At 49.0% G+C, this 27,992-nt stretch overlaps 1 protein-coding gene across 3 annotated transcripts; it reads right to left on the minus strand.

Moving 5' to 3' along the window:
- Positions 1 to 374: 374 nt before the first annotated feature.
- SH3YL1 (SH3 and SYLF domain containing 1) lies at positions 375 to 27,984 on the minus strand. Of its 3 annotated transcripts, XM_037151763.2 has the most exons (11): positions 27,315 to 27,417; positions 25,194 to 25,279; positions 16,951 to 17,061; positions 14,617 to 14,730; positions 12,356 to 12,420; positions 11,023 to 11,135; positions 10,097 to 10,225; positions 8,180 to 8,348; positions 7,304 to 7,379; positions 3,744 to 3,800; positions 375 to 1,249 (listed from the first exon to the last, which is right to left on the minus strand). In XM_037151763.2, exons 2-11 carry the CDS (start codon positions 25,246 to 25,248, stop codon positions 1,059 to 1,061), a joined length of 1,080 nt encoding a protein of 359 aa, XP_037007658.2. In that variant the 5' UTR covers positions 25,249 to 25,279; positions 27,315 to 27,417; the 3' UTR covers positions 375 to 1,058. The 3 variants fall into 3 exon arrangements, with proteins under 3 accessions (XP_037007658.2, XP_053523024.1, XP_037007659.2); XM_053667049.1 differs by lacking the exons at positions 25,194 to 25,279; positions 27,315 to 27,417 and adding an exon at positions 27,958 to 27,984; XM_037151764.2 differs by lacking the exon at positions 25,194 to 25,279 and having other exon boundaries at positions 27,315 to 27,424.
- Positions 27,985 to 27,992: the final 8 nt, after the last annotated feature.

Raw genomic sequence — 27,992 nt, forward strand, 5'->3', positions numbered from 1 at the left:
TTTCAGTTCTCACAGGAACGTGTCCTGGTGATGGGCAGTGGGGCGCTGTGACCCTGGCTGACAACACTGTATTGTGTAACTGGCTGTGGCTAAAAGAGTAGTTCCCGCCAAGAAAAAAAACAGTAAGTATGTGAGATGATGGCTGTGTTGACTTGGTGGGGACCCCTCCTTCCGCGGTGTATATGTGTATTATAGTACTGTGCCCTTTAAATACTTTACATTTTGATGTGTCGATTAGACATCAATGAAGCTTTACAAACAGCTCGGCAGCCCAATCGCGGAGGCGGGTTTTAACCTGCAGATGAACCACAGGGCCCACTTTCTTTGCACAAGGACACGAGGAAAACAGAATCCAGACATTAGCTTTACATGAAAACACCTTTATTTAGGGACAGATAAACCACGTCAATGTAAGTGCATTCGACTGCTGGAGATGAACATCATACCCTTATAAAGAAAAAAATTAGTGGATATTATCTTTTTCAAGTGCATAGTAGCTGAACATCTTTTAAATAGTTCATTCCTACTATACATGTCTATACATAATCTTTAAAGGTGTAAAGATAATTTTTAAGGATTCATATTCTGGGTAACACCTACGGCTCTAAGTATTACTACTGCTACCCTATGGAAGCTGATTTTCTCTTTTTTGCAAATTGAAACAAATGTATTGGTATTTATGCCTCTACCCTCAAGATTCTTAAATTAAAATAAACAGCTACCATATACATTGCCAAATCAAATGTTTAGTGATGTTTGAAAATAAACACAAAAGGACTGTGACCATATAAATTGAGGATCTTAACTATTAAATAGCATATGTGATAAAATTAGTACAAAGCATTTAAAGATGTGTAAGTTAATCATTTATTTGCAGATGAAAAAACAAGTTCCTTTACATAAAGTAAAACATTTATCCTTTCCAACCTGGATGCCTTTTATTTCTTATTCTTGTCAAATTTTTAAACTTACAGAAAACAGTGCTTAACTGGACAGTAAATCCTGTTAGTGTGGAAATAATTACTTTTTGTAATTCTCAGAGAAGAAAATAACGAACTTTAATTCATGGTCACATAGTTGGCTGGAAAAATGCCGGTCTGGCCTCGAAGCTTCCCCTCCCACCAGTCGAAGTGCGACTCTGACTTCGACGTGACTGTGATTTTGTCTCCAGCCTGAAAACTCAGATCCCCCGGCTGTTGTCCTTGGAAAGAGTACAGAGCGGTCACTTCTATGGGCCGGTTTGAATCGCCTGAAACAGGAAGAAATGCTGACGTTATTCCCACTTTCACGGGAAGAATGGGGAGCACGTGAAGGTGAAGCGTGAAGGCCTGGCCGGGGGTCCAGTGCCCGGCAGACCCTCCAGCACAGCACCACGCGTGCTTTTCTTCCTGGCAAGGAGCAAATGTTTGGTGATAACACCTACTAAGTGCACACCAGGCAAACTGCGTGCCACTATGCACTTAGCAATGCATTTAGCAAATATCCGTGGTTATTACTGTTAGACTTGTGAATGACCTATGGGATACTATTATTTGCACTTTTCCTATTTTAACATGGAGTCTCGGTGGCTCCGTAACTCGCAGCTGCCTCAGGGGACTGACGGACACTGTGTTTGCTCCGAGGTCACCGGGCCGGGGTTCTGGCTCCGACGTGAGCACTGTGCTGCTTTGCCAGCACCCCCGCCCCCAGGCTGCCCGGCCGCTTCCATTTCTGTGCTTGTTGGTCCTTTCTCTCAACACAGAGACGACATTGAAATGATGACATCAAGAGGCAGATCTTCACATGTTTAACAAAAACTTAAACACAATGTGTAGAATTTAATGTACTGTATCAGGAAAAATACTTTGAGAATTGAGTGGTTAACATGAGTACAAGGCATTAAATGTAAACTGCAGCATCATGAACATATAAACAGACTTCCATGCACTCAGCGGCACGGAATTTGATTCCTACGTTCCATGTTAACTGCATGTGAACCATGCAATTCCAGGCTTGTTAACTGCATCTAAGCACAGATGCACTGAAAACAAGCAAATTCTAAAATCAGTTCTTTATTTGATCCTGTAGTATTAAAATAAAAACAACTGAACTTGGCCTGTTAGTAAGAAATAAAAATGGCCAACACTTTAATTAAACCCCATCGATGAAACACTGAATGGGCGGCCCGTCCTGCGCACGACCCTCACAACAACTGGACCAGTACGCGCGAGGCGTTCCGCCCAAGTGGGTTGTCAGCCTGGGCCTGGGGCCCGGGGCTGCGGCTCTTCTCCACGTGGGCCGCCAGCCAGGACGTGGCCAAGTCCTGGTAGGAGTGCACCAGCGTTCTACACCACTTTCCACAAATCACAGCAACGCAGAGCAACGTTGATTTCAAAATGCATTTTAAGTTTTCCCTTTTTCCTTCAAAAATCCTTATCTGTGGAGAAAGGACTAAAATAACTCCCTATTAATATTAACCCAGGTCCTGCAGTTTGTACAACTGAACTTGCGCTGCCTTCAAATATAAACACAAAAGCTGCCAACCAGCCAACCGTGGGCAGAAAAGGTCCCAACGTCCGGTCTCTGCCTCCAGTGCCCTGCTAAGATTCTGTTTCTTTTCATCAAACATTTTCCCTCAGTGCCTTTTCAGAGACACTTCTAGTATTTATTAGGCACTAGAGCCTCGGTCCCCATGTCCCACCACTAGGCCCCTGCCCCTCAGTGTCCCTGCCGGGGACCTGCCCCCGACCAAAGCGTCACAAAGAGCTAAGTAGGTTCTTTTTGATCTTGCAGAGCTTTCTCTGCACCTGAGTCCGCAGCGTCCCCACCGGGCATGGCAGGTGGGGGGTGAGCAGGGGGGCCAACTCCACGCTGGACCTTGGGACTCTCAGGAGTCACCTGGGCAAAGGGCAGGGAGTAAAGGCCCAGCCAGAGCAGCCGGGGCTGTGAGCAAGGAGGGCCTGAACCCGTGACCCACCACGTGACTTGTGTTCAGGGGGCTTGGTTTAAGAGACATTCCTGAAATATTTTGATTAATTAAAAAGATGGGCACCTGGTTAACTTGATATTCTTTTTACATGATTCTCCACCAGTTAATCCAGAGTGTGGGGTTCTGGGTGCCATGACAACTGACATGTGGGAAAATAAATCAGCTATTTAACAACTGTTTACCCTTTGCCCTGGATCCGGGTCCCACTCACATCTCCAACTGATTGCTGAATTCTTTCAGAGAACATTTTCTAAAGAATATTAAAGTAAGACAGATTGAAGGGCTATTTTTATTGTAGAAAATCCTAGTACAGTTTTATGAAGCTGTTCCCCATAACAGTAAAAATATTTGAACTTGAAAAATAAGACTTTCCTTAAAGATACTAAAGATATGCATGGGGCTCGAACCCGGAGAAAATCAGTAAGGATGCAGCTGCACTTCGCAGTCAGCAGACGGCTACTGGTCCCTGACCGGTGCCCGCCACCCCCACCCCGGCCAAGCCCCCGGCCAAGCCCCCGCCCCGGCCACGCCCCCAAAGGCCTGTGCCCGGCTCAGCACCGCAGCGCCCACGGGCTCCGGGGCTGCTCTCTGCTGCGGCTTCCGCATCACTGGTATAGCCTCAAATTCAAGCAAGGGTGAGGAGAAAAATGTAACACTTAAAAACAAAATAAAGTATTTCTTAAAATAATATGGATAGCCTGAAAATCAAAGAGGTGTTTCACAACCTGCCAGAGTAGTTCGTGATGATGAGAAGGATATAGATGTTTTTATTTACCAATTCTCTCATGGTAGCTGGGAAGTTCGGGGTAGAGCTTGTATTCATTTCTGTTACCTGAAAAAAGAAAACAAGAGGGAGCACTTAGAGCTTTCATTGTTTATAAAGTACCTAAGAATGCCAAACCTTGTCCTTGCTAAGCAGGTATCTTCGGTCCTATAATTGATAGAAATATCATTATTTTATCTGGTTTCATCCAGAAGGAATGACTGAAAAACCCAGAAAATACACCAAAAGCAAGGCTGATGCTGCGCGTGATACCCACGTGCCCTGCAGTGGCGTCCACGGCGAACGCAGATACCTTTGCATGGAAATGATCAAAAGCACCTGAACCTATAACCCCCAAGCCGGTGATCTTTGAACTTCCATGCTTGCTTAACTCCTAAAACAATGTTTAAATAGCATGTATCCACTTGTATATTTCTTAATCAACACCTAAAAATTTTAACACAACTTAGATTTTGTAAAGGGTGTATTTTTTAGCATGTGTCATTATCAAAAATTTTTGAAGATTTTATGTATTTATTTTTAGAGAGGGGAAGGCAGGGAGAAAAAGAAGGAGAGAAACATCAATGTGTGATTGCCTCTCTTGCGCCCCCTACTGAGGACCTGGCCCGCAACCCAGGCATGTGCCCTGACTGGGAATGGAACCAGTGACCCTTTGGTTCCCAGGCCTGTGCTCAACCCACTGAGCCACACCAGCCAGGGCCATTATCAATTATTTAAATGAAATAATCATATATCATTTTTTGGATAAAAGACTCTAAATACCTTAGTGATCTTAAATCCACTATCAGTCATTAAAGAAAATAAACAAGCATTTTTTAATAGTGAGAAAGTATGCAATATTCATTGCTAACCTTCAAATCACGTTTCATGCCATCTGTCCCAAAGATTTCGTGTTAATATGTTAATGTCATATTTTCTGAGACTCGATTTGAGCCAAACTGATGACAGACGCCGGGAGCAAGTCTCCAATGCTCCAAATATTACATTTTCCGTGTAACAGTTTCTACAACAAAGATGTGTATAGACACTCATTTTCTAAATTTCATTTGAAGTAAACGCAAGACTCTACTAAATAATTTCTTTTTTTAAAAATTTTTTTATTGATTATGCTGTTACAGTTGTTCTATTCCCCCCTTCATTCCCCTCCACCCTACCCCCCCATCCCCACCATTACCCTCCCTTTAGTTTATGACCATGTGTCTCAAGTCCTTTAGATTCTATATTTCCCATGCTATTCTTGCCCCCCCATCTATTTTCTATCTACTGTCTATGCTACTTATTTTCTGTACCTTCTCCCCCCTTCTCCTCCTCCCACTCCCCTGTTGCTAACCCTCCTTGAGATCTTCATTTCTATGTTTCCACTCCTGATCTAGCTGTCCTTTTAGTTTGCTTTTGTTTTAGGTGTGGTTGTTAATAACTGTGAGTTTGCTGTCCTTTCACTGTTCATGTTTCTTTAACTTCTTTTTCTTAGATAAGTCCCTTTAACATTTCATATAATAAGGGCTTGGTGATGATGAACTCCTTGAATTTGATCTTATCTGAGAAGCACCTTATCTGTCCTTCCATTCTAAATGAAAGTTTTGCTGGATAGAGCAATCTTGGTTGTAGGTCTTTGGATTTCATGACTTGGAATACCTCTTTCCAGCCCCTTCTTGCCTGTAAGGTCTCTTTTGAGAAATCTGCTGACAATCTGATGGGGACTTCTTTGTAGGTGACTGTCCCCTTATCTCTTGCTGCTTCTAGGATTCTCTCCTTCATTTTAATCTACTAAATAATTTCTTATAGATTAAGTTATTACTGTAATCATTTGTACACAATTCATCAAAACCTTAAACATATTACAAACTTGTTAACTTACTAAACAAAAGTAAAACTGTATTTGAAATGCATATCAGTACATGAATGAGACTTTTAAAATTAGTTGATGTTCACAGAATGACTATTTCTTATTTCTACAATGAGAAATAAGTTCAACATCAGAGAGGTTCAACATTAAATTCTTTTTTAAAAGATATAAGTGCTAAGAAAGCTGATTCTTATAAAAACTAAATTGAGCCCTGGCTGGTGTGGCTCAGTGGGTTGAGCACAGGCCTGGGAACCAAAGGGTCACTGGTTCCATTCCCAGTCAGGGCACATGGCTAGATTGTGGGCCAGGTCCCCAGTACAGGGCGCAAAAGAGGCAACCACACATTGATGTTTCTCTCCTTCTCTTTCTCCCTCCCTTCCCCTCTCTAAAAATAAATAAATTAAATGTTTTTTAAAAACTTAAATAGAGGTAGAAGAAGGTATTTTATATCAATATAACAATTATTTTATGTTCCTTTGGAGATAGAGGTAAAAAAAAGAATCACAGTTATATACCATCAAAACAACAATAATCAAGTATTATTTATAAAATATTATATTACTATTATAACATTTTGGTGATAACTATGTGGTTTTTAAAATAATAAGCAGTGATTAATATGTAATATACAATAATATTTAATGATAATACTATACAAGGGAAACTAACTGATTAAGAAAACTATTTGCTGCTCATGAGAACCATGTACCAACTCTATTGGCATCCACACTTCGAACTGGACCCTTGTTCTCACTTTTCGGGGGACCATGTAGCACCATGTGACTCAGGATGATTTGGGTTCGTTTTTCCTACTCAAGTGAAAAAAAGGGCAACCACTGGAAAAGGACCGAAGGCAGGGCAAAGAGCCTGTCCCATTCTCGGCTGCACCAGCTTTAGGAAAGAACGACTCTGGCAGCTGGAGGTCTGGAGGCTGCATCTGTCAAGTCATCCATGCCCCCCCCTGCCCCCGCCCCCAGTGGCTATGCCGTCTGCCCTGCTGGGAGGGTGGACTTAGGCGGAGCAGAGCAGAGGGGGATGCAGGACAAGCCTCCTGCCGAGGCAGGTTCACTCCCAGGCTCTCCCCAGACACCAGACTTCTTTCCAGGGACCGTGGCCACTTCCGCACACGCGCGCCTCTCCTCCTGGCCGGCACAGTACCTCCTGAGCACGGCTGCTTGTCCAGGGGACCCTAACCCACTTCCATAAACCGCCACTCCCTGGTGACCTCGATGCACGAAAAGCAGCCTCCTGAGAGGGACGGTCATAAAAATGAGTGAGTGGTGGGAAGAGGAGTGAAGCCCAAACGGCAGTGGTGTCAATGTACAATCCCACAAAGTCCTGGACTCCCAAGATGTGTGGCAAAACCCATATTCAGAACTACACACCTATGAGTACATGAGAAAAATAGGCTTATGTTGTTCCCGTTCACGTCAGTAGGGTAACGATCTTTGGAAACAACGGCAAATGAGACCTTTAAAGACCAACCTCTGTAAATTGGAGAAGCATCTAACGCACAAGAAGTTCTAACAAGCAGCAACGAGAATTTGTCTCACGTGTTTGAAGAGGCTGACCATTTGTTTTTCTCTAACACCCATTAGCTCTTTTAGTTGACTGTAAAGCTTAACAATGTAGCTCCTTTTCTTAGCAATAATACTTAATACTTGTTTAATTATAACTGCATTAGGATTGCAACAAAAATATTTACCCTGAGAGCCAGAGGTCAGCTGGCCTTGCGCCGGTTGTGGAGTTCTGGACGATGGTTTCGGAGGCAATTCTTTAGCCTTGGAGGTACAAAAAATACACATAATTTAAAACCCCTGCCCTGGCTGGTGTAGCTCAGTGGATTGAGCGGGGGCCTGCGAATCAAACAACCGCGGTTCGATTCCCAGTCAGGGCACACGCCTGGGTTGCAGGCCAGTTCCCAGCAGGTGAGGCACTAGAGGCAACCACGCACTGATATTTCTCTCCCTCTCTCCTTCCCTTCCCCTCTAAAGATAAATAAATAAAATCTTTAAAAAAAAGATTAAAAACCCTGTTCTTGGAGCAAATAGGCATTTTTTCCTCATGACTACACGTGGCAGCTTCTACCTCAGCACCTACTAGTGAAGCTGCCTCACTCACGTGCATGGCTCTGGGCCACACTCGGTTGGGCTGGATGACAGCGTAGGGGTGGTGGCGGGGGTGTGTCCTCGTCACAGGAAGCACACCTCGTCCAGGTACCTCTGACAACGTCTGCAGGTACAGGAACGTGGTGGCTGGCAGTGACAATTCAAACTCTGTGCGAGGGGACAAGCAGCTGGATGCGTGTTGGGGGACTGGGGACCCCGCACTTCCAGGCCCCAGACCAGCAGCTAAGGTTCGTGTCGGTGACGGGTGTGACAGAGTTCTACCCCCCGAGCAAGGCAGTCAAGGAACACGAACTGCGTTTCCCCTGGAAATCTGCCAAGCCCATGGGACGGTCTCACAAGACCTTTGCATCAGTGACTATGAGGGAGGCCAGCGGTCGTGAGGGAGCTGTTCCTAAGGACAGACTGGTCCAACCGACAAGTGCCCTGTGGCTACAGAAGCAGAGCCATGGTACCGAAGCCCGCCTCTGCTCCCGGGCCGCTTTCCTCGCGTTGATTCGCTGCTCTTCATTCTCATACTTTTCAGTGAAGGAATCCAGAATTTCATAAAGGTCGTCCGCTTGAGCAGGCCGCGGGGTATCTCCAAACAAGATGTCATAAGCTCGAATATCTTGACAATAAAACCTAAGAAGACAAATCAAATTAAGCACATTTTTTTGCAGACATAGATCGTTTCTGCAGTTAAACCCTCCTGTGTGTATTCATTTGTAAACTACTTTTCAAACACAAACTACAAGCCACAACCCAGGTTCAACCCCGGAATTCACCCTCCAAGCTCATCCCTAGAGGCAGCCATCAGAAACAGACTGATGCACAAAAAATAGAACGTGCACACAGACACACACACCAAGCTCACGTGCACACACACACACAGTCAAACCTCAGTGCTAGAGCGTCTTCGCTCTTGAACAATTTGGTTGTCAGCCAAGTTCACAGAAAAAATATGTCTGCTGCCCGACAACCCTTCGGGTCTCCACTGTCCCCAACAACCCCTTCGTGCTGGCCCGGGAGTGTCTCTCAGGTGACAGACAAGCAGATTCGGTTTTTGAACAAGCTGCTTCCTGAGCCGTTTCTGGAACAAATTAAGTTTGAGAACCGCGGTTCCACTGCACAAATACATCCACACTTTTGCAAACCCGCCCACAAGCACATCCATTTTCATAGGTTTTATTTTTGAACTTTCTCGGTAACCCTAACCTGAGGCTTTACGCCAACACAGATGCCTCCGTAATTCCTTTAAGTGTATATTTGCCTTGAAATTCTGTGAGGCTTGCCTTCCATGTGTGGAGTCCCTGTGACTGATTAAGCATGTTTGTTTTAGTGTCTCCAGAATTCAGGTGACCTTTGGGAAGTCTTCCAAGGGCTAAAATCAGAACTTCCTAAACACATTCTTAACTTCCAGTTCTCAAATTTATAAAACCAGAAATAAAAACGTCCCCCTTGACTTTCTACGATGAAGAGTTAGTTTCACACACCTATTCCCCCCCCCCCCCCCATTCCTCCTGTTTTCTAGTTTACATTCCGTGTTACAATGTGCCGCTGAGTCCTGCATGGACTGGCGCTTCTCTGTCACGGGGGCGCGGGGGTCTGTCTGCTGTGAACCGGCCTGTCGGCTCCGACAGGCTCACGGCTGGAGGGACCCCTGCCAGGCTCCGGAAGAAGCCCCGTGTGTGTCAGATTTCTGCCTTTTTCTGGGCGATCAGACACATTTTAGAGGAAGCCTGAAAGAGCCGCTTTGGGGAAATCAGCCAGATGCCCGTTTAAAGTGGACGTTCCTCTTGGCCTGTTAGATTACATCCAAATGTTGTGGTTTTTTTAAGTCAAAAGTGGTGTCTGCTTTGTGGAAGAAAGAGCGTAATAGCAGGAAACCTCTCACGGTGAGAAACATTCTGATGGAACCACAAGTTGTGACTGGCATGTGCCTCAAGATGCTTGAGAAATATGTCTAATATGATACATCTGACCGGTAGAATATTATGTAGCCATTACCTTACATTTATGGTGCTTATAACGTTAAGTGGGAAAATAGGGTTTCGGATGGAATCTTATGATACAGTGACATCTGGCAAAACAAAAGACAATGATGCTTAGAAAATGTTGGCAGGCAGCAATGTGGAATGTGAATCATCTTTAAGGGGTAAAAGTCTCCCCCCCCCCCGTTTAACTTTTTGTGTTTTTTAAACTTTCTATAGGAACATATAATTTTGCACTGAATTTTTCAATGAAATATACACTCAGAGTCACATGCTGATTTAAGGAAAGAATATACAAGGTACTCTGCAAATGCAAGAGAACTACCATGTACACTTATGAGGTATTATTTCCTCATAACTAATTCTTAAATCAGTGAGAATTATTTGGCTTGCACTTACTTTCGATTGGTTTCTTTCCTTTCAATCAAGTAGCTGCCTTCTAAACTTATGCCGGCAAAGAGCCCTCTGGACTTGCAATACGTGAAGACGGCGGCAGAGCTTCTTAAGGCCACGTTTCCTTCTAAATTCCTGCAAAACAGGCTTTGTGAGAGGCTCTGCCCCTGAAGACCCCTCCGGGGAGAGCGCTGACTTCAGACCCGAAAGACTGCAGCGGGCCTCACCTCCTGAGTGTGAGGTGGGGTGGGGTGGGGAAGGGCGGGTGCAGGAGCACAGACTCGGGACGGGGAGCGGGGCCACGTGGAAGAGGAGGCGCAGGGAGCTTGGGTCTCCCCCAAGTCGTCCTTTCCTTAAACAGGGAGCCACACCTCCGGGGTGCGAGCCTGTGGACCTGCCGCACCCCGAGTACTTTACGGGACTTGGATTTTACTGTGTGACTTCTACGAACAGCCTGGGTCTAAAATATTTCTAAATTCCTCAAGGATCGCGAGTAGTGCTTCATCCAGAGAAGGGCAACCCACTGTGTTTGAAACATCACCCAGTAAAGCACTTCCATTTCAATTTTTCATAATTTAGTTTGGAAAAAAGCCTTTTCTCTCCTGATCAATGCGGCCCGTTACCAGGTAACTAAATTTATCTTGCTCTGGCTCCTTCAAAGCTTGATGTACATTCTGAATTCAATTCCAGTAGATACCACGGCTTGCATTTCAGAACATTGTTTCTTGTTGTGTGTGCAAAGCTTCTCATTTTAACACCCTGGCTGTGTTCTGTAAACTTCTTATTGGTAAGCAACCTCAAACCTCCCACGAGTTGATTCATTTGGACTCAAGTTTCCTCCTAACACACAACAATACGTTGATTTTTAAACAATACATAGTTTTAAAAATGCTTCCACACCCCACTGGTCAAATGCACCTTCCGGAACTCACCTTCCCAGGGGCCCCACTGCCACAGTGAAGTTCCCTCCAAGGGTCAGGTTGCCACCTTTCGCAAAAGCTTCTACTGCTCGGCCGTAGTTCAAAATGATAACCAGATCGGAGACCTAAAATGCAGAAACCCATTTATCTGAACATAATCATGTTTAAACATTATTTAAAATACGTGCAGATTAAAACTCACATCTACTATGTACACCGCAGCAAGCCTTTCAGTGCAGACAGAGAAAGACTGTGAGAGTCACACTTTTACTTTGACGTGAGGACGTATGTAACCAATATTTCCTCTGATAAGGACGGACCACAACCCCTCTGACTCTGCTGTGACTCGCTGGGGTTTCCTGCACCCCCTGCTGTTGTCCCCTCCACAGCTGCCTACGGCAGTTGGTGACAGAGGGTCAGTGGGGTTACGTGAACCGTCACAGACTCAGAACAGGTCAAACAGGGGTGGGTGGGAAACACAGAAAAGACTCCCTGCCACTCAACAGCCCCTAAAGCCAAAGAACGCAGGCAGGGGCGGGGTCCGCCAGGCCCGATGTCCCAGTGCCCAGCGAGCCCTCCCCACTGGCGTCCCGGCAGGGCCGCGGGCCAGCACCAGTACACGGCACGGCGCACTTCAGTTTACATCGCGGAGGCTCAGAACGCCAGGGAGACATAAGGTTGCCATTGCCGGGGGCCTGCCCCCCTCACCTCATTCCCGAGGGAAAAGCAACAAGTATGAGGCACAGGAACCTGCAAGGCAGGTGGGGTGGAGAAAGCATCTCCCAGGCTGCCCAGGAAGAAAGGACTGGAACCGGGAAGAAAGCGGTCTGAGGGTGTCGGGACATCACACGAGCGATGAAGCAGCAGAGGAAAGACCCACCCCTCCCTGGGAGCTCGGCAAAGGACCACGTGCCGTTCCTGGTCCGTCCCAGAAGGAGCCTCAGCGCTCAGCAGCTGAGTTGTCCCTCTGCTGAATCTGAAGGAACTTGAGTATTAAACATAACAAACGGGATTTCGCCACAGATGCCGATGCAGCATCAGGCCGCTCCCCCCGGTGCCCTGACTGAGCCCACCGAGGAGAAGGGTGAGCCGTGGACTGCCGAGCGAACGGCAGGTTTGAGCCTGCCTGTTCTACGGATGCGCTAAAGATGGAAACACATTCCACTCTAAGTGAGAGAAAAGGAAGAAAAATGGCAACGGTGGCAGTTTTAGGTAGAGTGGGGGGAGTCAAGGGGACCATTTCCACAGGTGGTAAGAGAACGGGAGGAAACCTCTCACTTGCACCCGTTCAGTTTCGGTTGCTTCTGGAAAAAAGAAGATGGTGTGCGTAGCACCTGCCGCTCACCTCGATTCCGACCTCGAATCCCCCGCCGAGCCCCGCGATCCCGATGGCCGAGGGTGCGGACCACTCTAGGGGAGACAAACACGTTACTGTTCCGTTAAACCATCGCGTGGGTGTCGGAGGGAAGATGCTAACACGAGGTGAGTGTGCCTCTTTTCAAAATAACGAAAATCTCACATTTTCCTCTATGTTTCTAAATGTTCTTTATATTGTTCTTTATATATAATTTTTAATTTAAAAAACGTGAAAGGTAGACTCACAAACCCATGTTGTCTAATCTTCCACAGCACAGATGCCTAATACCAAGCTATTGGATTGTCACCAACTAAAAATAGATAGCATTTGATAATTTCAGCAATCAGTATTTCATGTTGTTTTACAAGATAATTGAGCAGTAATTCTAGTCTTCACTTAGATTTTTATTACAGACATGAGAGCAAAGGCTTGGAAGAGTTTACATAGCCGCTTGCAGGGGTAACGCACTGCCACGGTGTCCCTGTTCCGAGTTTCCGAGGGCAAAGCTGTTCTGACGGCCTTGTCCCCAGGAGAAGCGCAGGAAATGGGCTGTAAAGTCAGGTTGAATTTCCAGTAAAATGAATTTCCTTACAACTGGAAACTAAGTGCCCTTCATTTGCCATGACATAGAACATTCCGGGACTGCTGCTTATATTCGTTCTGATCTACAAACAGGTAGAACAAGCCTAGAAACAAACATTAATTTGGTTGGGGGAGGGCGGAATTGTCCAGATAAAGCAATTTCTTTCACTGCTTATTAGCTTCCAAATCTGCTGTCCTCGCTGCATGTGTACAAGACGGGGAGTGTTGTTCGGGTGTGTCCAGAACTGACCTGCTCGGTTGAGAGGAGTTTTGATCACAAAAGGTAGTGTCTGTGACACCACCAAAGTGATTTCCCACTTCCTGGGTTAGGAATTGTCCCTGTCCCACCCGGCAGGGACCCAGGAATTTTCTGTGCCTCCTTTGGGCAGCTTTCAAATGACCCAGAGCAGGGGCTACTGGGCAAGACAGAGGAGAGACATGGGTATTTACCCCAGCAGGAAGGCCCCCGGGGGGCTCTGGGATCAACCCCAGGGACTGAGGGCTCCTGCACCTGTGCGGGGCGGCCCTGTCCAGGGCCGAGGCCTTTTCACAGGCCTGGGCTTGCCCGGTGGGGAAGCCCCCTGGACGTGCCCCCACTCTGGTCGTGCAGCCGGGAAGTCCGCCCATACAGACTTGGGCAGAGCTTGAGATGATCCTGTCATTTTGGTGTCACAGCTGGGGACCGAGCCCTGCGAGCGGAGCTGCCCCAGCTTTGGAGAGACTCTCGCTCCTCTGGGGACACCTCCTGGGGAGCCATGAGCCTGGTGTTGCGGGTCCAAGGCTGGGCCCCAGAGACACCTGGATGTGGCTCTCGTCAGCGAATGTCCCACAGGGTGTCTGATGAAAAGTAGTCTTTACACAAGGACATGTTCACTTATGCGAGTAAACGGCACGCGTTAAACTGGTATAAAAGCATTTCAGCTGGTCCGGGCACACCTACACACATTTTAATATTACTACAGCCCTGGCTGCTGTGGCTCAGTGGATTGAGCACAGGCCTGGGAACCAAAGGGTCACTGGGTTGATTCCCAGTCAGGGCACATGCCTGGGTTACACACCAGGTCCCCAGTAGGGTGCGTGTGAGAGACAACCACACATCGATGTTTCTTTCCCTCTCTTTCTCCCTCCCTTCCCGTCTCTAAAATAAAGAAATAAAATCTTTAGAAAAACAAGCATAAATATTACTATAAATGCTGGTTCTTTGGATTCAAGGCAAAGATACTTTGATTTCATCTCTGAAAAATCAAATATTACATTTCATGGCAGAAAGTGGAACAAAACCAGATCAGTCCCCACGTGATTCTGCTCTGGGGAAGTCTGTTAGTGCGGCTCCTGCAGGAGCCTGGGGAAGTGTCCCGATGGCTCCCGCTTCCTCCTAAAACTACACCAAACAGAAGAAAACTGTGGCACCATGACGTTGAGCAACAAGAACTCATATCTACCAGCAGAGTGCACATTTTGCCATGTTGAGTATCTGCTCCGTGGCTGGACAAAGCCAGGTCCCCCCGGGTCCCGTCTGGCGCCTCAGAGGAGCAGAGAGAGGGGCCCTGGGGACCACCGTTTGGGGCGTGGGCAGCCGGTCACTCTCCCCGTGGAGTGTGTGTGAATGGAAACCCGCGAAGGGGGGTAAGGAGTCCCCGCCTCCCACCCGAAGAAGCGCCACTCACTTCCATCGGGAAGACGCGCCAGCACGATCCCGCTGCCTCCTCGGGCGGTCACCAGGAACCCCGCTTTGATCACCGACAGGACCGCCAGGCCCTTGGCTTTGGCAATCACGTGGGCTGCCAGGGTCAAAGACAGGGACAGGTAAGCAGGGGTAAGCAGATTACACACACACACACACACACACACACACACACACACACACACACGTGTGCCGGGCCGGTTCCTGGCTCTCACACGAAGCTCAGTGGCGCCTCAGAGGCTAGAATGAAACTCTTTGCAGGGCTGCGGCGACTCTGGCCTGGACTTTCGTGTCGCTTTTGCAGACTCAACCCCGACATGTGCTCAGAGGCTCCACAACTGCAGAGCAAAGGAGAAGCGTCTGGGTGCGGTTTCTCTGAGGCCCAGTGGCAGGACAAATCATTTGGAGGCTTCGATTAATTTGGAACACAATTGGTAATTTAAATAACAAGTCAGTATTTTCAAAGAAATGGCGACTTCTGTGTATTAAGGAGAAAGTTTAAAATGACCTGGCACAACTTTGACCTTGAAGTTATGCAGTTCACCTTTTATGAATATGAAAATCCAGACTCAGAAACAGAAAATTAAGTGGTTTTGCCACTTTAAGACATTTTTAACTTTATAAGACGATCTGTTATAGTATTTGAGTGCACTGGAAATAGAATTCAATTTATAAAATACTGGTTTATTCACATTTCAGGGAAGTACATACATTCCCTGAATGAGCTCTAAAGAGCCTCACTATTCTATGGATTTATTTACATAATACTACGACGTATTTCAGACAACAATGAAAAACTAAACACTGGAAATCATTTTAGAACCTCGATTTTATTTTTAACATAATTTAACATCACTTCAGCTAAATATTATGTCAAGGATGTCAAACCAGAGACTGTATACAAATACATAAAAAAGGTCTTGAAGATGTCCCTAGAAAAACGCTAAATTTCTGATATAGTTATGCACATCACTTCCAGATTTAAATTAATGCATTAATGCATACTCTCCGAGATACTTGATCAGAGAGCATGAAGAACTTTCTATGCAGAACGTCTGTGGAGTGGTTCGTGATTATAGCTGGCTTCTTAGGCGGTAGTCTAGCAAAGTGCAGCTTAGTTTCGCACTTGAAAATGTTGTAAGTACGTTGTGACAAGGTTGAGAGCTATACTCTACGTCAGGTAGGTTCATCCTGACCACCCCGGGTTGGCAACCTCCCTGGGCATCCAACAGCCAGGGTCACTTTGAGCTTTTGTAGTTAGTACCGCTGCTATTTAGAAACACAGACACAGCCAAAGCATGTGTTTTACGATGAACATATTTCATGCTTTGGATTAGTGTTACCAAAAATTCAGTCTTTCTAGTTGAGCTTTCAAGTCCCGAAGGAGTGCTCTCACACCTGCGTGCGCACACAAGTCCCTGGAGAGCGAGTGACATGCGGGCACAGCCCACCCACCCGCAGCTCGGAGCACCCCGAGGACCTGCACTTCCAGGAAGGCCCCCCCACCGCACTGGGAGTGGCAGGGTTTTCGAAGCCCTGTTTTCTTACGGTGGCCGAATCCAAACCATAATTACTATTATTAACATCATGAAAACAACAAATTTTAAAATGTTTGGACATTTAAAGTTCTGTTAAATAGCTTGAGAAGCTGAGCTCGGTTACCGCAGGAGCAGAGGCGGGCCCTGCGCTCACGGGGAGGGATTCCTCCGCCACACCGCCTGCCCGGCCTGGTCCCAGTGCGCCTCCTCCGGGGCGGTGCACGTTCCATGCAACACGCTTCAGAAGTAAATGCTGGCGGCTCACCTGGGACCAGGACTTGGGCACAGGCCTGACTGCGTAAGACTCACACAAGGAAGGTATTAAAAATCTGCACCCCGGCCACCCCGGTTCGGGGGAGGGTCTGAATCAGCAGATTTGGGGGAGTTATTTTTACAGCCCAGGCATACTGATGTGCAGATGTTTAGAGAATTATTAATGACCTCCTAAATCACTCTGAACTGTAAACAGCTAGAAAGAGAAAACGCAAAAATAAAATTTGTTTCCGAGATTAGCTAGTGGGTTTGCAAGGGGAGCTTGTAACGTTCTCAGAAATGGGGGACAAGGACAGGTGAGTGCAGGTCAAGGCCCAGGTGGAGGGCACAGGCTGCTGGGGCAGCTGGGCGGTGGGGCAGGGGGGGGAGCGGGCCGGGCGGCTGCCCCGCCAAGGGAAGCAGGTGGTCGGAGGACTGGGGTCAACAGCTTGAAGTCGAGGAAGGCAAAACCCAAGTCCGAACACAAAACAGTTTAGAAATGAACAGGGCACATCTTAGTTACCTACCAGGAATGATCTTATCAGGTCCGTTTCTGGAAGTTATTTCTGTGAATTCTCTTAGAATTTTAGCAGCCTTTTTTGCTTCTGATTTCAAGTTGGAAGGTATAGGGTTATTCACTAAAACATTAAAAAAATATTTTAATGCAAAAAATCTACTAAGCAGAAGTTAGAAATTTACTGTAATTTCACTTTTTCCCACACACAATTAAGTATTAACAAATCACGCCTGACCACACACAGAGAATGAACTGGAAATACTCAATTATTCATTGTTTCGCCTCTATATTCCTAGTAAATCAAATCCACCCGGAGGCTAGGGAGCCCTTAAACATCTCAGAAATCATAAAATCATGGGATTCTAAAGGGTCTCTCCAATCTCCCAATTATGTAGGTTCTCCCTGAAATTCTGAACTCACCTCAGTACTCATAAAAACATTAAAATATTAAGAATTTTAAAAAGATGCATTTTACAACCGACTATAATAGGTAACATAATATTTAATATAGTTGGCTACTTTTGCCAAAAACGTGTGACCTGTCTCTGTGGATTTTCCTTATTGGTAAAATTCGGGGACACTCAGGGACTGAGGGACTTCTCCGAGCCACAGGCAGCATTCGTCTGTGTAGCACTTTGTGTAGCACAGACATTGCTCGTGTGACTTCTTCTGGCTGGGCTGACGACCAAACGAGGAGGGACAGTAACAGGAGGAAGTCCAAGTGAAACACGTGTGTGTGGGGACCACGTGGCGTGAACACTCCGCGAAAGTCCCGGAGACACTGGGGCAACACATTTCGGAGGACGGAGTGCGGGGTAGGGGTGGGGATCACGTCTCAGAAGTGAGGATGGGCGATTCACAGGTGGTCGAGGGAGCGTGTGCACACGCATGTGCACACACATGTACACACACACACACAGCAGGAAAACCCTGGGCAACCCCGAAACAGTGTGGGACACAGGGCGGCCCACTGACGGGCCCCTGCCAGAAGCCCGCTTGTTGACCGCACTTCAGTGAAGTCGGGCTAAGGCTGCATCCTCCTTCCGGAAGCATGTTTCTCTAACCTCTTGGGCAAGAGAGTGGGGGTCAAAGTTCTCTCCGGGTCTCTTGTTTCTTAATAAATAGCTTAAAATCAATATCCCAAAAGGGTAGCTTCAGGGTGGCAGAAGGTGGCCCCTTCACTGAGGACCATAAGCTCCTGACCAGGCTCACAGGGCCCTTCCGGCTCAGGAGCACCAGGGGGCGGGTCCTTCCCTGACACAGGACAGGGTGTGAGCACAGGCAGCTAGTTATTAACAAGGGAGGGAAGCGGAGCGAACTAGACATCACTGAGCGTAATGATGTCTGCTTGGGGTCGTTAGGAACATGAGCCTGCTTGTTTCCCAGGAAGCTACAGCTTCATACTCTCCCCGGGGAGCCTCAGGTGCGTCCCCACATGCCCGGGGAAGGGGCAAACATGGGGACGGACAAGCCAGTGAAGGCGGAGGTGAGCCAGAAGGGCAACCATACAGGCCTGTCAAGGGATCTGCTGGCCCGGGGTGGACTCATCAGAAGCCCCGGAAAGCTTGGGAAGGTGACTGGTTATTCTGAAAAAGCTCCTGGTCCTTCCCAAGCCTGAGATAGTGTGACCCCAGAGAACAAAGCCCCTCCCTCCCCCAGTGACAGCCAGTGTCCCTCCATGGTAGCCACGTGGGTCCAGAGACACCAGGAGACTTAGTGTAAAACCTGCTGCTCAGCCCATCGAGCCAACGCCTCACTGTACAGACTGTGGCTCTGGCTCTGAAAGTTCCCTTGGTCGATTTTCATTCCCCCATTTTGCTGATTATGTTTATAATGTTCTTTAAATCCCTGAGCATATTGTACAAAGTGCTCTTATGTCCTCGTCTGATAATTGCATTATCCCTGTTCTTCCTGGGTTTGCTTCTCACTGATTTGTCTCCCAGCTACGGATTGTATTTTCCTGTTCTCTCCCATTGCTGGTAAAAGTGGCTGGTTGCTAGAAGTTGGGAACCTGGCAGGTTGTCCCTACGCAGATTCACCTCTTGTCTCTTTAACGCCCTCTGTTCTCCAAATCTGCTTTGCACACACCCTCCCCAAACTCACGCCATCTCTTCCACCCACCAAGGACCCTGTCCTGGGGCCCACCCGCCTGCCGCCCCACCACACAACAGGCGCGCCCTCATGCTGTGCCCGGTTTCCCGCTGTTTCCAGGACGGCCACTCCAGAGCGCTTCGCTTCCCTTCACCGGAGCCCTCAGTGGGCTTTCACCGTCTTCTCTGGCGAGTTAGGCTGACGGTCTTGCCAACCCGGTCGCAGCTTCTTCAGCCTCCCTCCCTGTGCACGGGCATTGCTCCGTTTCTTACTAATCTGTGTATTACAGGAGCTAACGCTTTTTCTACAAGGTGAGTTACAAATGTTCATCTTCTGTTTGCCCCTTTTGAATTTTCTTATGATGATCTTTCTACTTTCTGTCTTAATGATATAAAATTCATCTTCTAAGTCTTAACAAGAGTTTTACCTAAAGAAAGTCATAAATTCTCAAGTTCATATGAAAAAATAAGCAACTAAGAAAAAGGAGGAAAAATACGTTGAAGTAGAACAACGAGGGGACGAGCTCTGTTATGAAGCCCCGATGACTGCGGGTACAAATGTAAACCGAAAAACCGACGTGACAAAGTAGAAAACCCAGAAACCAACCAAACACACTGTACACGATGATTTCATGATAAGGACAGCACCTTGGATCACTGTGATGAAGCTCTACTGTACGGTAATGGTGGTCTTTTGGGAAAAAGAAAAAACAATAAAGATTCATCCACGGATTCACGTTACATAAAGATAAACTCTAAATTTATCAACATTTTAAAATGCCAAAAATCAAATCATAAAAGACCCAGGAATTATTGGAAAATTACTCATCAAATCAATAGTGTAAAAGGCCAAAGTATGATAATCTTTCTATAATTTTAAGTGATCAGAAATTATGGCATAAGCACACTGTAAAAAAAGAAGAAAGCATAAACAGACACATATTGAAGGAGGAGAAGCATTCCGGCTACAAACAGCCAATTCCGCTGCTGCCATTTCGGTAGTTTGATCGATTTCTCTTGCTGAACAAGACTGTCTCCCTTTCTAGCTTTTACCATCCGCTGTTGGATGGTAATTATCCTGAGATGGAAACTTAAGAGTTGGACATACAAACTTTTTTAAAGGTTTTGATTACATTACCGAACAGCTTCCTAAGGCAGACCAAGTGCAGGCCACTGGGCACACACAGCCAGGGGGTCCCACCGCCCCTGTGGCTGTGCAGCAACTCAGGCACCGGAAGGACGGCCCCCGAGTCCAAGTTCACCCGAGTCCAAGGGGCTTCTCCCCTTTTGTTCACTTTTCCTGTTTTGCACATTTTCTGGCCACGTTCTCAGCCGATTTTCCTGGCGTCACACCCTTTTCGCGTACTATCTTAGTTACCTCACCATGATTCGGCACCATCTCTCCTGGCTGTTCTAATCATCTTTCCCTCTGCTATGGTGGCCAAAGGTCCTCATTAAGGAGCTATACAGCTGCCATTCCACATTTCCTTCCAGAGCTTTTCTTTTACACGAAATATTTGAGCCGCCTCTACCTGATGTTGGTCTAGGATGTGAAGTAAGACCCCAGTGCTTTTAAGTATATTTACAAGACAATTCATTGACTGATCTATAGCATTTCATGAAAAACACCACCTTCATGATGAAAGTCACACAAGAGTGCTCATGTGCACACACATGGGGTGTGCAAAAGCATGTTTACTCACAGCTGCGTGCGTGTGAACAGTCTACCCTGCATTGTTTTCTACACAGACAACTGTGAACCTGCCTCTGCCCACCCCCGTGCGTTAAAAACTTATGAGGAAACCGAGGCATTTGCCGCCCACTTTGATGGGGCACCACTGTGAAGGGGCGGGCCTGCTGCTCACCCTGAGCACGGGGAGGGCGCCCTGGGCGCTGAGCGGCAGGTTGGGCAACCTGCAGCCCAGCCCAGCCACCATGGGCCTGGGAGGGAAGAACCATTTCCATGTGTCTGGTGGTTGAAGAATTAAACAGATAATACTTTGTGGGAGAACACGTTTTTAAAGGTGAAATAGGTAAAATTGCATCCTAGATCAGCAGTAACAGCTGGACTTTTGTGACCTATTTTGATGACAACACTTTGAACCAAGAGCTGCAAAATGTCCTCCCATAAAGATTAGTCCCCTCATCAGCAGACTTGTGTTAAAAAATAAATCTCACCCCGGCTGGTGTGGCTCTGTGGATTGAGCACAGGATGAGAACCAAAGGGTCACTGGTTCGATTCCCAGTCAGGGCACATGCCTGGGTTGCAGGCCAGGTCCCCCCTAGTGGGGGCCATGTGAGAGGCAACCACATACTGATGCTTCTCTCCCTCTCTTTCTCCTTCCCCTTCCCAATCTCTAAAAATAAATAAACAAAATCTTAAAAACTATTTAATGATGTTTCAATTTTCATTAAAACAACGCAGAGAGGTTCAGGCCCAATACATGTCCTACTACCCCTTTAAGGAAAAATACTGCCAACTTCTGACCCCTTGAAATATTCCTCAAGATGTGTTTTAAATGCTGCTTCCACATGAGACCATGTGACACAGCCCCTCCCAGAACTGAAACCTTGGCAGGGCCACCTCCACTGCTGGGCGTTCGGGTGGCATTCAGGGTCCCAAACGGTGGCCTGGCCTCCTGCTGACTCAGGAACACTCTTCTGGGGCAGCCAGGCAGTCTCTGCACTTCAGCCCCCACACAACACTCAGTGCCCCGAGGAGCAGGGGCAGACCTGCCCCACGTCTGGTGACATGGCCAGGGAGGACACGGCAGCCACGTTATGTTTAAGACGCCACCTGAGGGTGCTCTCAGGGACCTGAGCTGCCTCCACAGAGGGAAGCGCACTCTGACCGGCCAGCCTCCCTCAGGGTCACTGTCCTCCCCAGGGCTCTCTCGTCTCTGCAGCCGCAGGCCTGTGGCTACAAGTACCATGCACGCCTGATGATTCTCCAAGTTCCATCTACTCTTTAACCATCCTCTAAATTCCAGACCCCCAACATCAGTGACCTGCTCAGCCCAAGTATCAGGTGAGCGTCTCCCATGAAACACATGCAAGCGTGACGGGTGCCGCCCACCTGCTCCCCAGTCTCTCCCGCAGGCAGGACCCGCCCGTGGGAACGCCCGCTGCACCGGGGGCTGACTGGGGCGGCTGCTTCTCTCTCACTTCGCTAGCACGTGAGCACACGGACTACCTGTTAACCGTGGTGTCACCAGCACAAGCCATAAAGGCCCACAGTCACTGGCCAACAAATATTTGTTAAATGGGTAGAGTATTTGTGTGGCTTTGGGAATTAAAGGTCAACCCCCCGTGGGAACTAGGAAAGGTCCATTTACGGAGGAAACCGATGGATCCCCCAGAGAGCTCGCTGGCAGCAGAGCGCCCCTGCCCCTCCGTCCGTGGCACTTCCCGGACCTTGAGAGAAAGGAGGGCTGGAGGGAAGCAAGCTGCGGACGCTAGCTACTGTCCTGCCCTGAGAGAGTCCCTTCCAGGCCCTCCCCGGAAAGGGGGCACAAGACAACAGAAACCGTGCAGAGTGGGGCCAACCAAAAAGAGATAAAGCCTGTCACGCAAGATGGCGTCACTCGGTGTCAACCAAGACGGCTGAACCACGGTCAGCCACGGCACTGGGCACTTTGGTTCAAGAAGGCAGCTGCCTAAGTCACGCCAGGCGCCCAGCCAAAGGCCTGCCAGGGCAGCACACCCAAGATACGGCACACAGACGCGCCTGCAGGGAGGCCACGCCTACTGATCCAACGCTGGGGCTCTTGGCCCTGAGCCACAGGATTTCCCAGCTCAGGTGCTGAGAACGTGGGTAGAACGGAGGTGGACTTCAGAGCCACCACCAAGACCGCAGACCACCACGCACCAAGGGGCCGCCCCACGCACGCGGTGCTGATCCCCGGACAGCAGTGCTGCCGGAGGTCTGGTGCGGCCGGAGGCCCGGCCCGGTCGGACCGAGAATGTCATTCATGCCGCTGCTGACCTGACTGGGGAGACGCTGCCTCATAAGACACTGAAGGCCCCCTTGCCCAGCACGCTGTCTTCTGGACCCACAGACTGAGACTCTGGGACTCGGGTTGGTGTCCCTCGACTCTCTCCTGTGATGCTGTTACTGGTTGTTTCTGAGTGATCAGCACTGTTAGGTCAGTGTGGATCTGGACTGAACCTGCATTAATAAAATCAGTGTGAACGGGGCAGTCACCTGTGTTGTCTCCATTTCTTCTTGGTGCCGGTGTCACCTGGAGGACTGGTGGTCGTACAGGTGGCTCAGCAGCACTTTTGGTTCCTGAGGTCCAGATTGAACGACCCCAGTGAGACTGAAGTCTGGCTTATAGGAAAGACTATGTCCAGAAACACATGCTCGTGACCCAAATACCCGACCAAGGACACCAGCGAGCAGTGCTCCAGGAGCTCTCAGGCAGCCCAGCGGACGGGATGAGGGCGGCTCCCCCCGAGTCCCTGCAGCTGCAAGGCCCAGGGCGGCCTCAGCGGTGCTCACAGGGAACTCTGCTGTGCTGCGTGGGCCGCAAGGTCAGGCCTCCTGACCACGGCGAGGGCTGGCAGTGCCCTCAGGGTCAGCGACGCCTGCAGACTGAAAGCAGATGAGTGGGCGGTGAGCAGACCGGAGTCTCTCCTCAGCCTCGCCCGGAATGTGACCGCCCCCAGGAAGGGAGCGAGGCCCACACCCCAATACAGACGGGGGCTCGCAGTCCAGTTTCTGTATTTCTGGCACTCGGGCTTTGTGTTTTGAGACTCTTACCTGTGCATCTGTCTTTTCCTCCCACTTCCTTTGTATGATCCCCTTTCCTGCCCCTGAACTACAATCCCAACAGGCTGGAAGACTTTACTAATCTCTGTGCCCCCAGGTGCCTGTTCTGCTCCCAGATGCTCAGCACTTCCTGTTGGACTGAGTTAGTGACCGGTGAGACCTGTTCCTTCCGCTGAGCATCTGCCTTTTCTTTCAGAGTCAGCACCAGTCTGTCCCTCTCCATGACACTGCCCCTCAAGTGGAACAGGTGACCCGAGCGTTCCTCCTGGGCCACTGGGACTTGGTAGCCACAGCTGGTCCATGGTCAGCAAACACCTGGCCAAGGGCTGGTGGGGGCGCTGCCTGGACGACCGTTTTCCAGGCACTTGCTGCAAGATGTCGTCACCCCAAGGGGGAGGCCGAGGAAAAGGCCACGCGGAGGAGCTACGGGCAAGAGCCGGAGAGAGGAAACCTGGGCTCTGCTGGCCCGGCTGAAGCCACAGCAGCTCTGAACCGTTCCATCCCGTGGGCCAGCGACAGCCTTTTCTGTAACCGCAATTGGGACCAGAGTTTCTGTCATGCACAACTAAAGTACAGTACACAGTACATGAATCTCACCGCCCCCCCCCCCCCAGACGTCCTCTGTGACCTCCATGCCCAAGCAGAATTACACACCAAACAGGCAGCTTCTGCAGCCAAGGGCTGCTGTTGCGAACACCCTGCCTCAGGGACGGCCTGGCCTCTGCTGCGAACCCCTGGGGACTCGGGTGCAGCCGGGGAACCTGAGGGCCTCAGAGCTTGACCAGCAGCCGGAGCAGAGCCCTGCCTCGGCACCGACCGGCCAGTGTCGCCGCGGATGGGCGTTGGCAAGACTGGTCACGGCTAGCACACCACTGTGGTCAGCTGAACCACGGAAGAACCTGGCTAACTTGTTTGGATAGTACAGATTCTATTAAATTTGAGATAAAACCATACTGCCTGGTCCTAGTTACATACGGTGACTTTCTGTCAGAGCTCACAACTATCAACGTAGGTCCGAGCTGCCGCCCCTGCTCTCAGCGCCCAGTCAGGGGTTGCCCGCTGCCCCTACCACCCACAGCACAGGGCATGCTTGATCGGACGTGGCTGAGGTTGTGAAGACAGCGGTCACAACTGAAGAAGCCCCTAAAACTCTAAATCGTACTAGGCGCCCAAACAATCACAAAAGTCCTAAGTGTCCTGAATTCCAAAGCAAATTCTCTATAAACACGCAAGTCTCCTCCTGGCAGGAGGAGAGCTGCCAAACCTCAAGCTAAGAAACGTAGAAGTGAAGTTTTCTTGAAAAAGTAATTAAAATATTTGGAAATTTTCATACTAAGGTTATTTGTTTTAATTAAGAGAAGTTTATAAAATAGTAGGGAGAAAAACTCTTACTTTGGAGACCTCCAAAGCTGGGAATGGGTTTAGGATGTGGAAATGATTCGCACATTGATCACAGACAGTGAGCTCAGGCTGAGGCCCTGGGGGCAAAGGGGGACATTAGAACCCTACTTGGAGTAACTGATGGTCCCCAATCGACCTCCCACCAAGGGTCTGGAGTGAAGGCTCCCAGACCTTCTCCCATCGACAGGCATCATTATTTTTCTCACCGTGGTCTGTCATGAGAAGGGCACCTCTAGGTAAAGGCTAGAAGTTTAGAATTTGGCTTTCTGAATTTCCGTTAATTAGATGCTAATCAAATTATTAAACCTTAAAATTCATATGAAATGGAAGTTACCTAAATTGATAAAATCCCAATTAAAATCAAAAGAACTAAAATGGTATAAAGAAATATTTAGAATGAGTTAAAGCCTGGCCAAAACAAAAGAAACTTCATCTATGTAATCTTTAAAATGGCTTTTAAAAGTTGTCTTTAGCTCAGAACTTTTACTAGAACATCAGCCACAAACCCGACTGCCTGGTAACTAGGGCCATTGTTTGTGAAACCAATTCTTATCTTTGAGCCTTGGATTAACTACTTCCTTTGATTGAAGAGACAAGTTGTCTGTTCTAGAAATCAAAACCGGTCTCTCTAGTCAGATCATTAACTTTCCTAATCCACACTCCTACCTCAAACTTTAAACAAAACTCATAGTTTGAACGCAAACGTTCCTGTGACCAGGGCTGCTTTTCCCATCCCCAGGTGCAGACAGGGACGGAGAGCCGGGAGTGACAAGAAACAGAGCTTCCGGTGAAAGGAAACCTTTCCCCTGCACCGAAGCTCACAGGACCCTGGCTGGGAGCAGGGGTACATGTTTCTGCTGTCAGATCAGCTGGCGTGAAAATGGATCTTCCCAGGAAAACAAAAAGCCCAGTGTGGTGATGCCAGTAAGACAAGGTGTGGGGGGACTTCTGTGACCACCACGAACCAGCTGGGGACACTGTCCTCATTCCCTTTGACCTGCATCAACTTCCTTTCCTTTGGAAACACCCCACCCCCCTCTTATTTTTAAAGAGCGAGAAATCTCCTGAGAACGGTGATTTCCTAAATGGGATAAAAGCATCAAATTGACCTTGATTAGCAAAGATCTCTCAAATTGTTTTTTTTTAATGTCACAAAAGATTAGGAATAGTATTTGCACATTCTACAGTTTTGTTTAAGTAGGACATTAGTAACCCAAACAGTGAACCCTCCTGAAACATGATGAGCAGGGCGAAGCTCTCACTCATTCTGTTACTGTGACCTCCCACCCGGCCACTGCTCAAGCAGCCCCAGAGCAGGCCTGCACGCAGGGGCCTGGCATCTCTAGGGAGTCCCACGGGGCACTTCCTGACTAACATCCCGATAAACAGCTTGCTAGGACAACTCCGGGGCCCCTCCAATGGGAGCAGGGTCCCGAGTTATCACCTGTGTCCTTCTTTCCAACCTTGGCAGCAGCAGTGGTGACCCTGAAATACTGGTTGAAATGGGGTGGGAATGGCAAGTCTCCACCCAATAGGATGAACCTCATTTTCTCATCGTCAGGTACCAGGGGCGCAGTTTCTACCTGTTCCAACAAGGGAGAGCCACCACCTCGTAAGGGGTCCGCGCCGGCTCTTCTGCTCTCAGGCCTCAGACTGTTTGGCTCAGGGCAGGGCCTCGCTTCCCTTCGGGGACCCCCACCACGCACGTCACCCCACCTTTCTGCCTCCATGACTCAAGCACACGCCAAAACCAAACCACCACACAAACTGGAATGAAAAAGACTCTAATCCGAGGCCTTTCACACATTAGGTACTTAGAAATAAAAACTGCAATAATTAAAATTAAAACTTTAGGAAGAACTATTCTGTGAATCGGAACACCTGGGATGAGACCCGAATCAAGGCGCTGTGGTTGGGGGGGCCCGAGGCGATGTCGCCCCGAACTTGTGACAGTTCGCGGTCGATCCAGCGTCCACGGATGCGCCACGCGCAAAGCCCCGGGCGCGTCCTCTCTCTCACCACTGACCCGCTCTAGCAAAACTTTTCTGGACGGGAAGGAGGAGGCCGCGACTCCGGGACAGGTTTGGCGGCCTGGCCCATGCCCGTACTCACTTGTGACCCCAGCCCGGCCCGCTCCGGCGCCCCTCCAGCCGCAGATGCCCAGCCAGGAAGAGGAAGGGCACGCTCCTCCCGGCTCCGCCTCCCAGCGCAAGGACAGCCCCGCGGCGCACACCTGAGACAGGTAACGTAGGGCAGGAGGAGCTCGACCCGGGCCGGCCGGGGTGGCAGCTGGGGAACGTCTGTGCTCGACTCCGTCCCTAGGTGGCCTCTAGCGCAGCCCGCGTTTTTAGACCTGAGACCACCCAAGCTGACAGTCCCGGACGACTGTGCGCGTCCGTTCCGATCAGGGTGTCGGGTCCGGGAGGGGCTCGAGGTCGTGTGCGGACCCCGCTCATCTTGGTCCCCGACCTCAGGTTCCGGCCGCGAGGCCAGGTGCTGGTGGGAGGGGGGGCGTCCGCTCGACCCGCTCAAGACTCCGCCCCTTCGGTAACGCTCCGTAACAGCCGCAGTCCCACCTTCGGCCCAGGACTCGGGCTGGCGCCCTCCCCCAACCTCAGGTGGTTGCTCCGCAGAGCCCTAACCTAAGTCCGCCCCACTCCGAGGCCCCTCCCCACCCCTCACCGGTCGAGGTGACTCGGGACCCCGCCTCCGTCGCCCCAACTCCGCAGCGTCCCCCGCCCTCCAGGTGACTCACTACCCACCACCCTGCGGGTCCCGGACGCCTCGCAG

The sequence above is a fragment of the Artibeus jamaicensis genome, unplaced genomic scaffold, assembly GCF_021234435.1.
Source record: "Artibeus jamaicensis isolate MK-2021 breed Jamaican fruit bat unplaced genomic scaffold, CSHL_Jam_final contig_465, whole genome shotgun sequence".
Taxonomy (NCBI): Eukaryota; Metazoa; Chordata; class Mammalia; order Chiroptera; family Phyllostomidae; genus Artibeus; species Artibeus jamaicensis.

Bases quoted from the DNA above. Each gene is read 5' to 3' on its own strand.
- SH3YL1 (XM_037151763.2), bottom strand. From the start codon at position 25,248: ATGTGCGAATCATTTCCACATCCTAAACCCATTCCCAGCTTTGGAGGT. The intron at 14,731-16,950 runs GTAGGTAACTAA...TGACCCTGGCAG, and splicing joins ACCTGATAAGATCATTCCTG to CCCACGTGATTGCCAAAGCC. The intron at 7,380-8,179 runs GTACCATGGCTC...TGTACCTCCAAG, and splicing joins GGGAGCAGAGGCGGGCTTCG to GCTAAAGAATTGCCTCCGAA.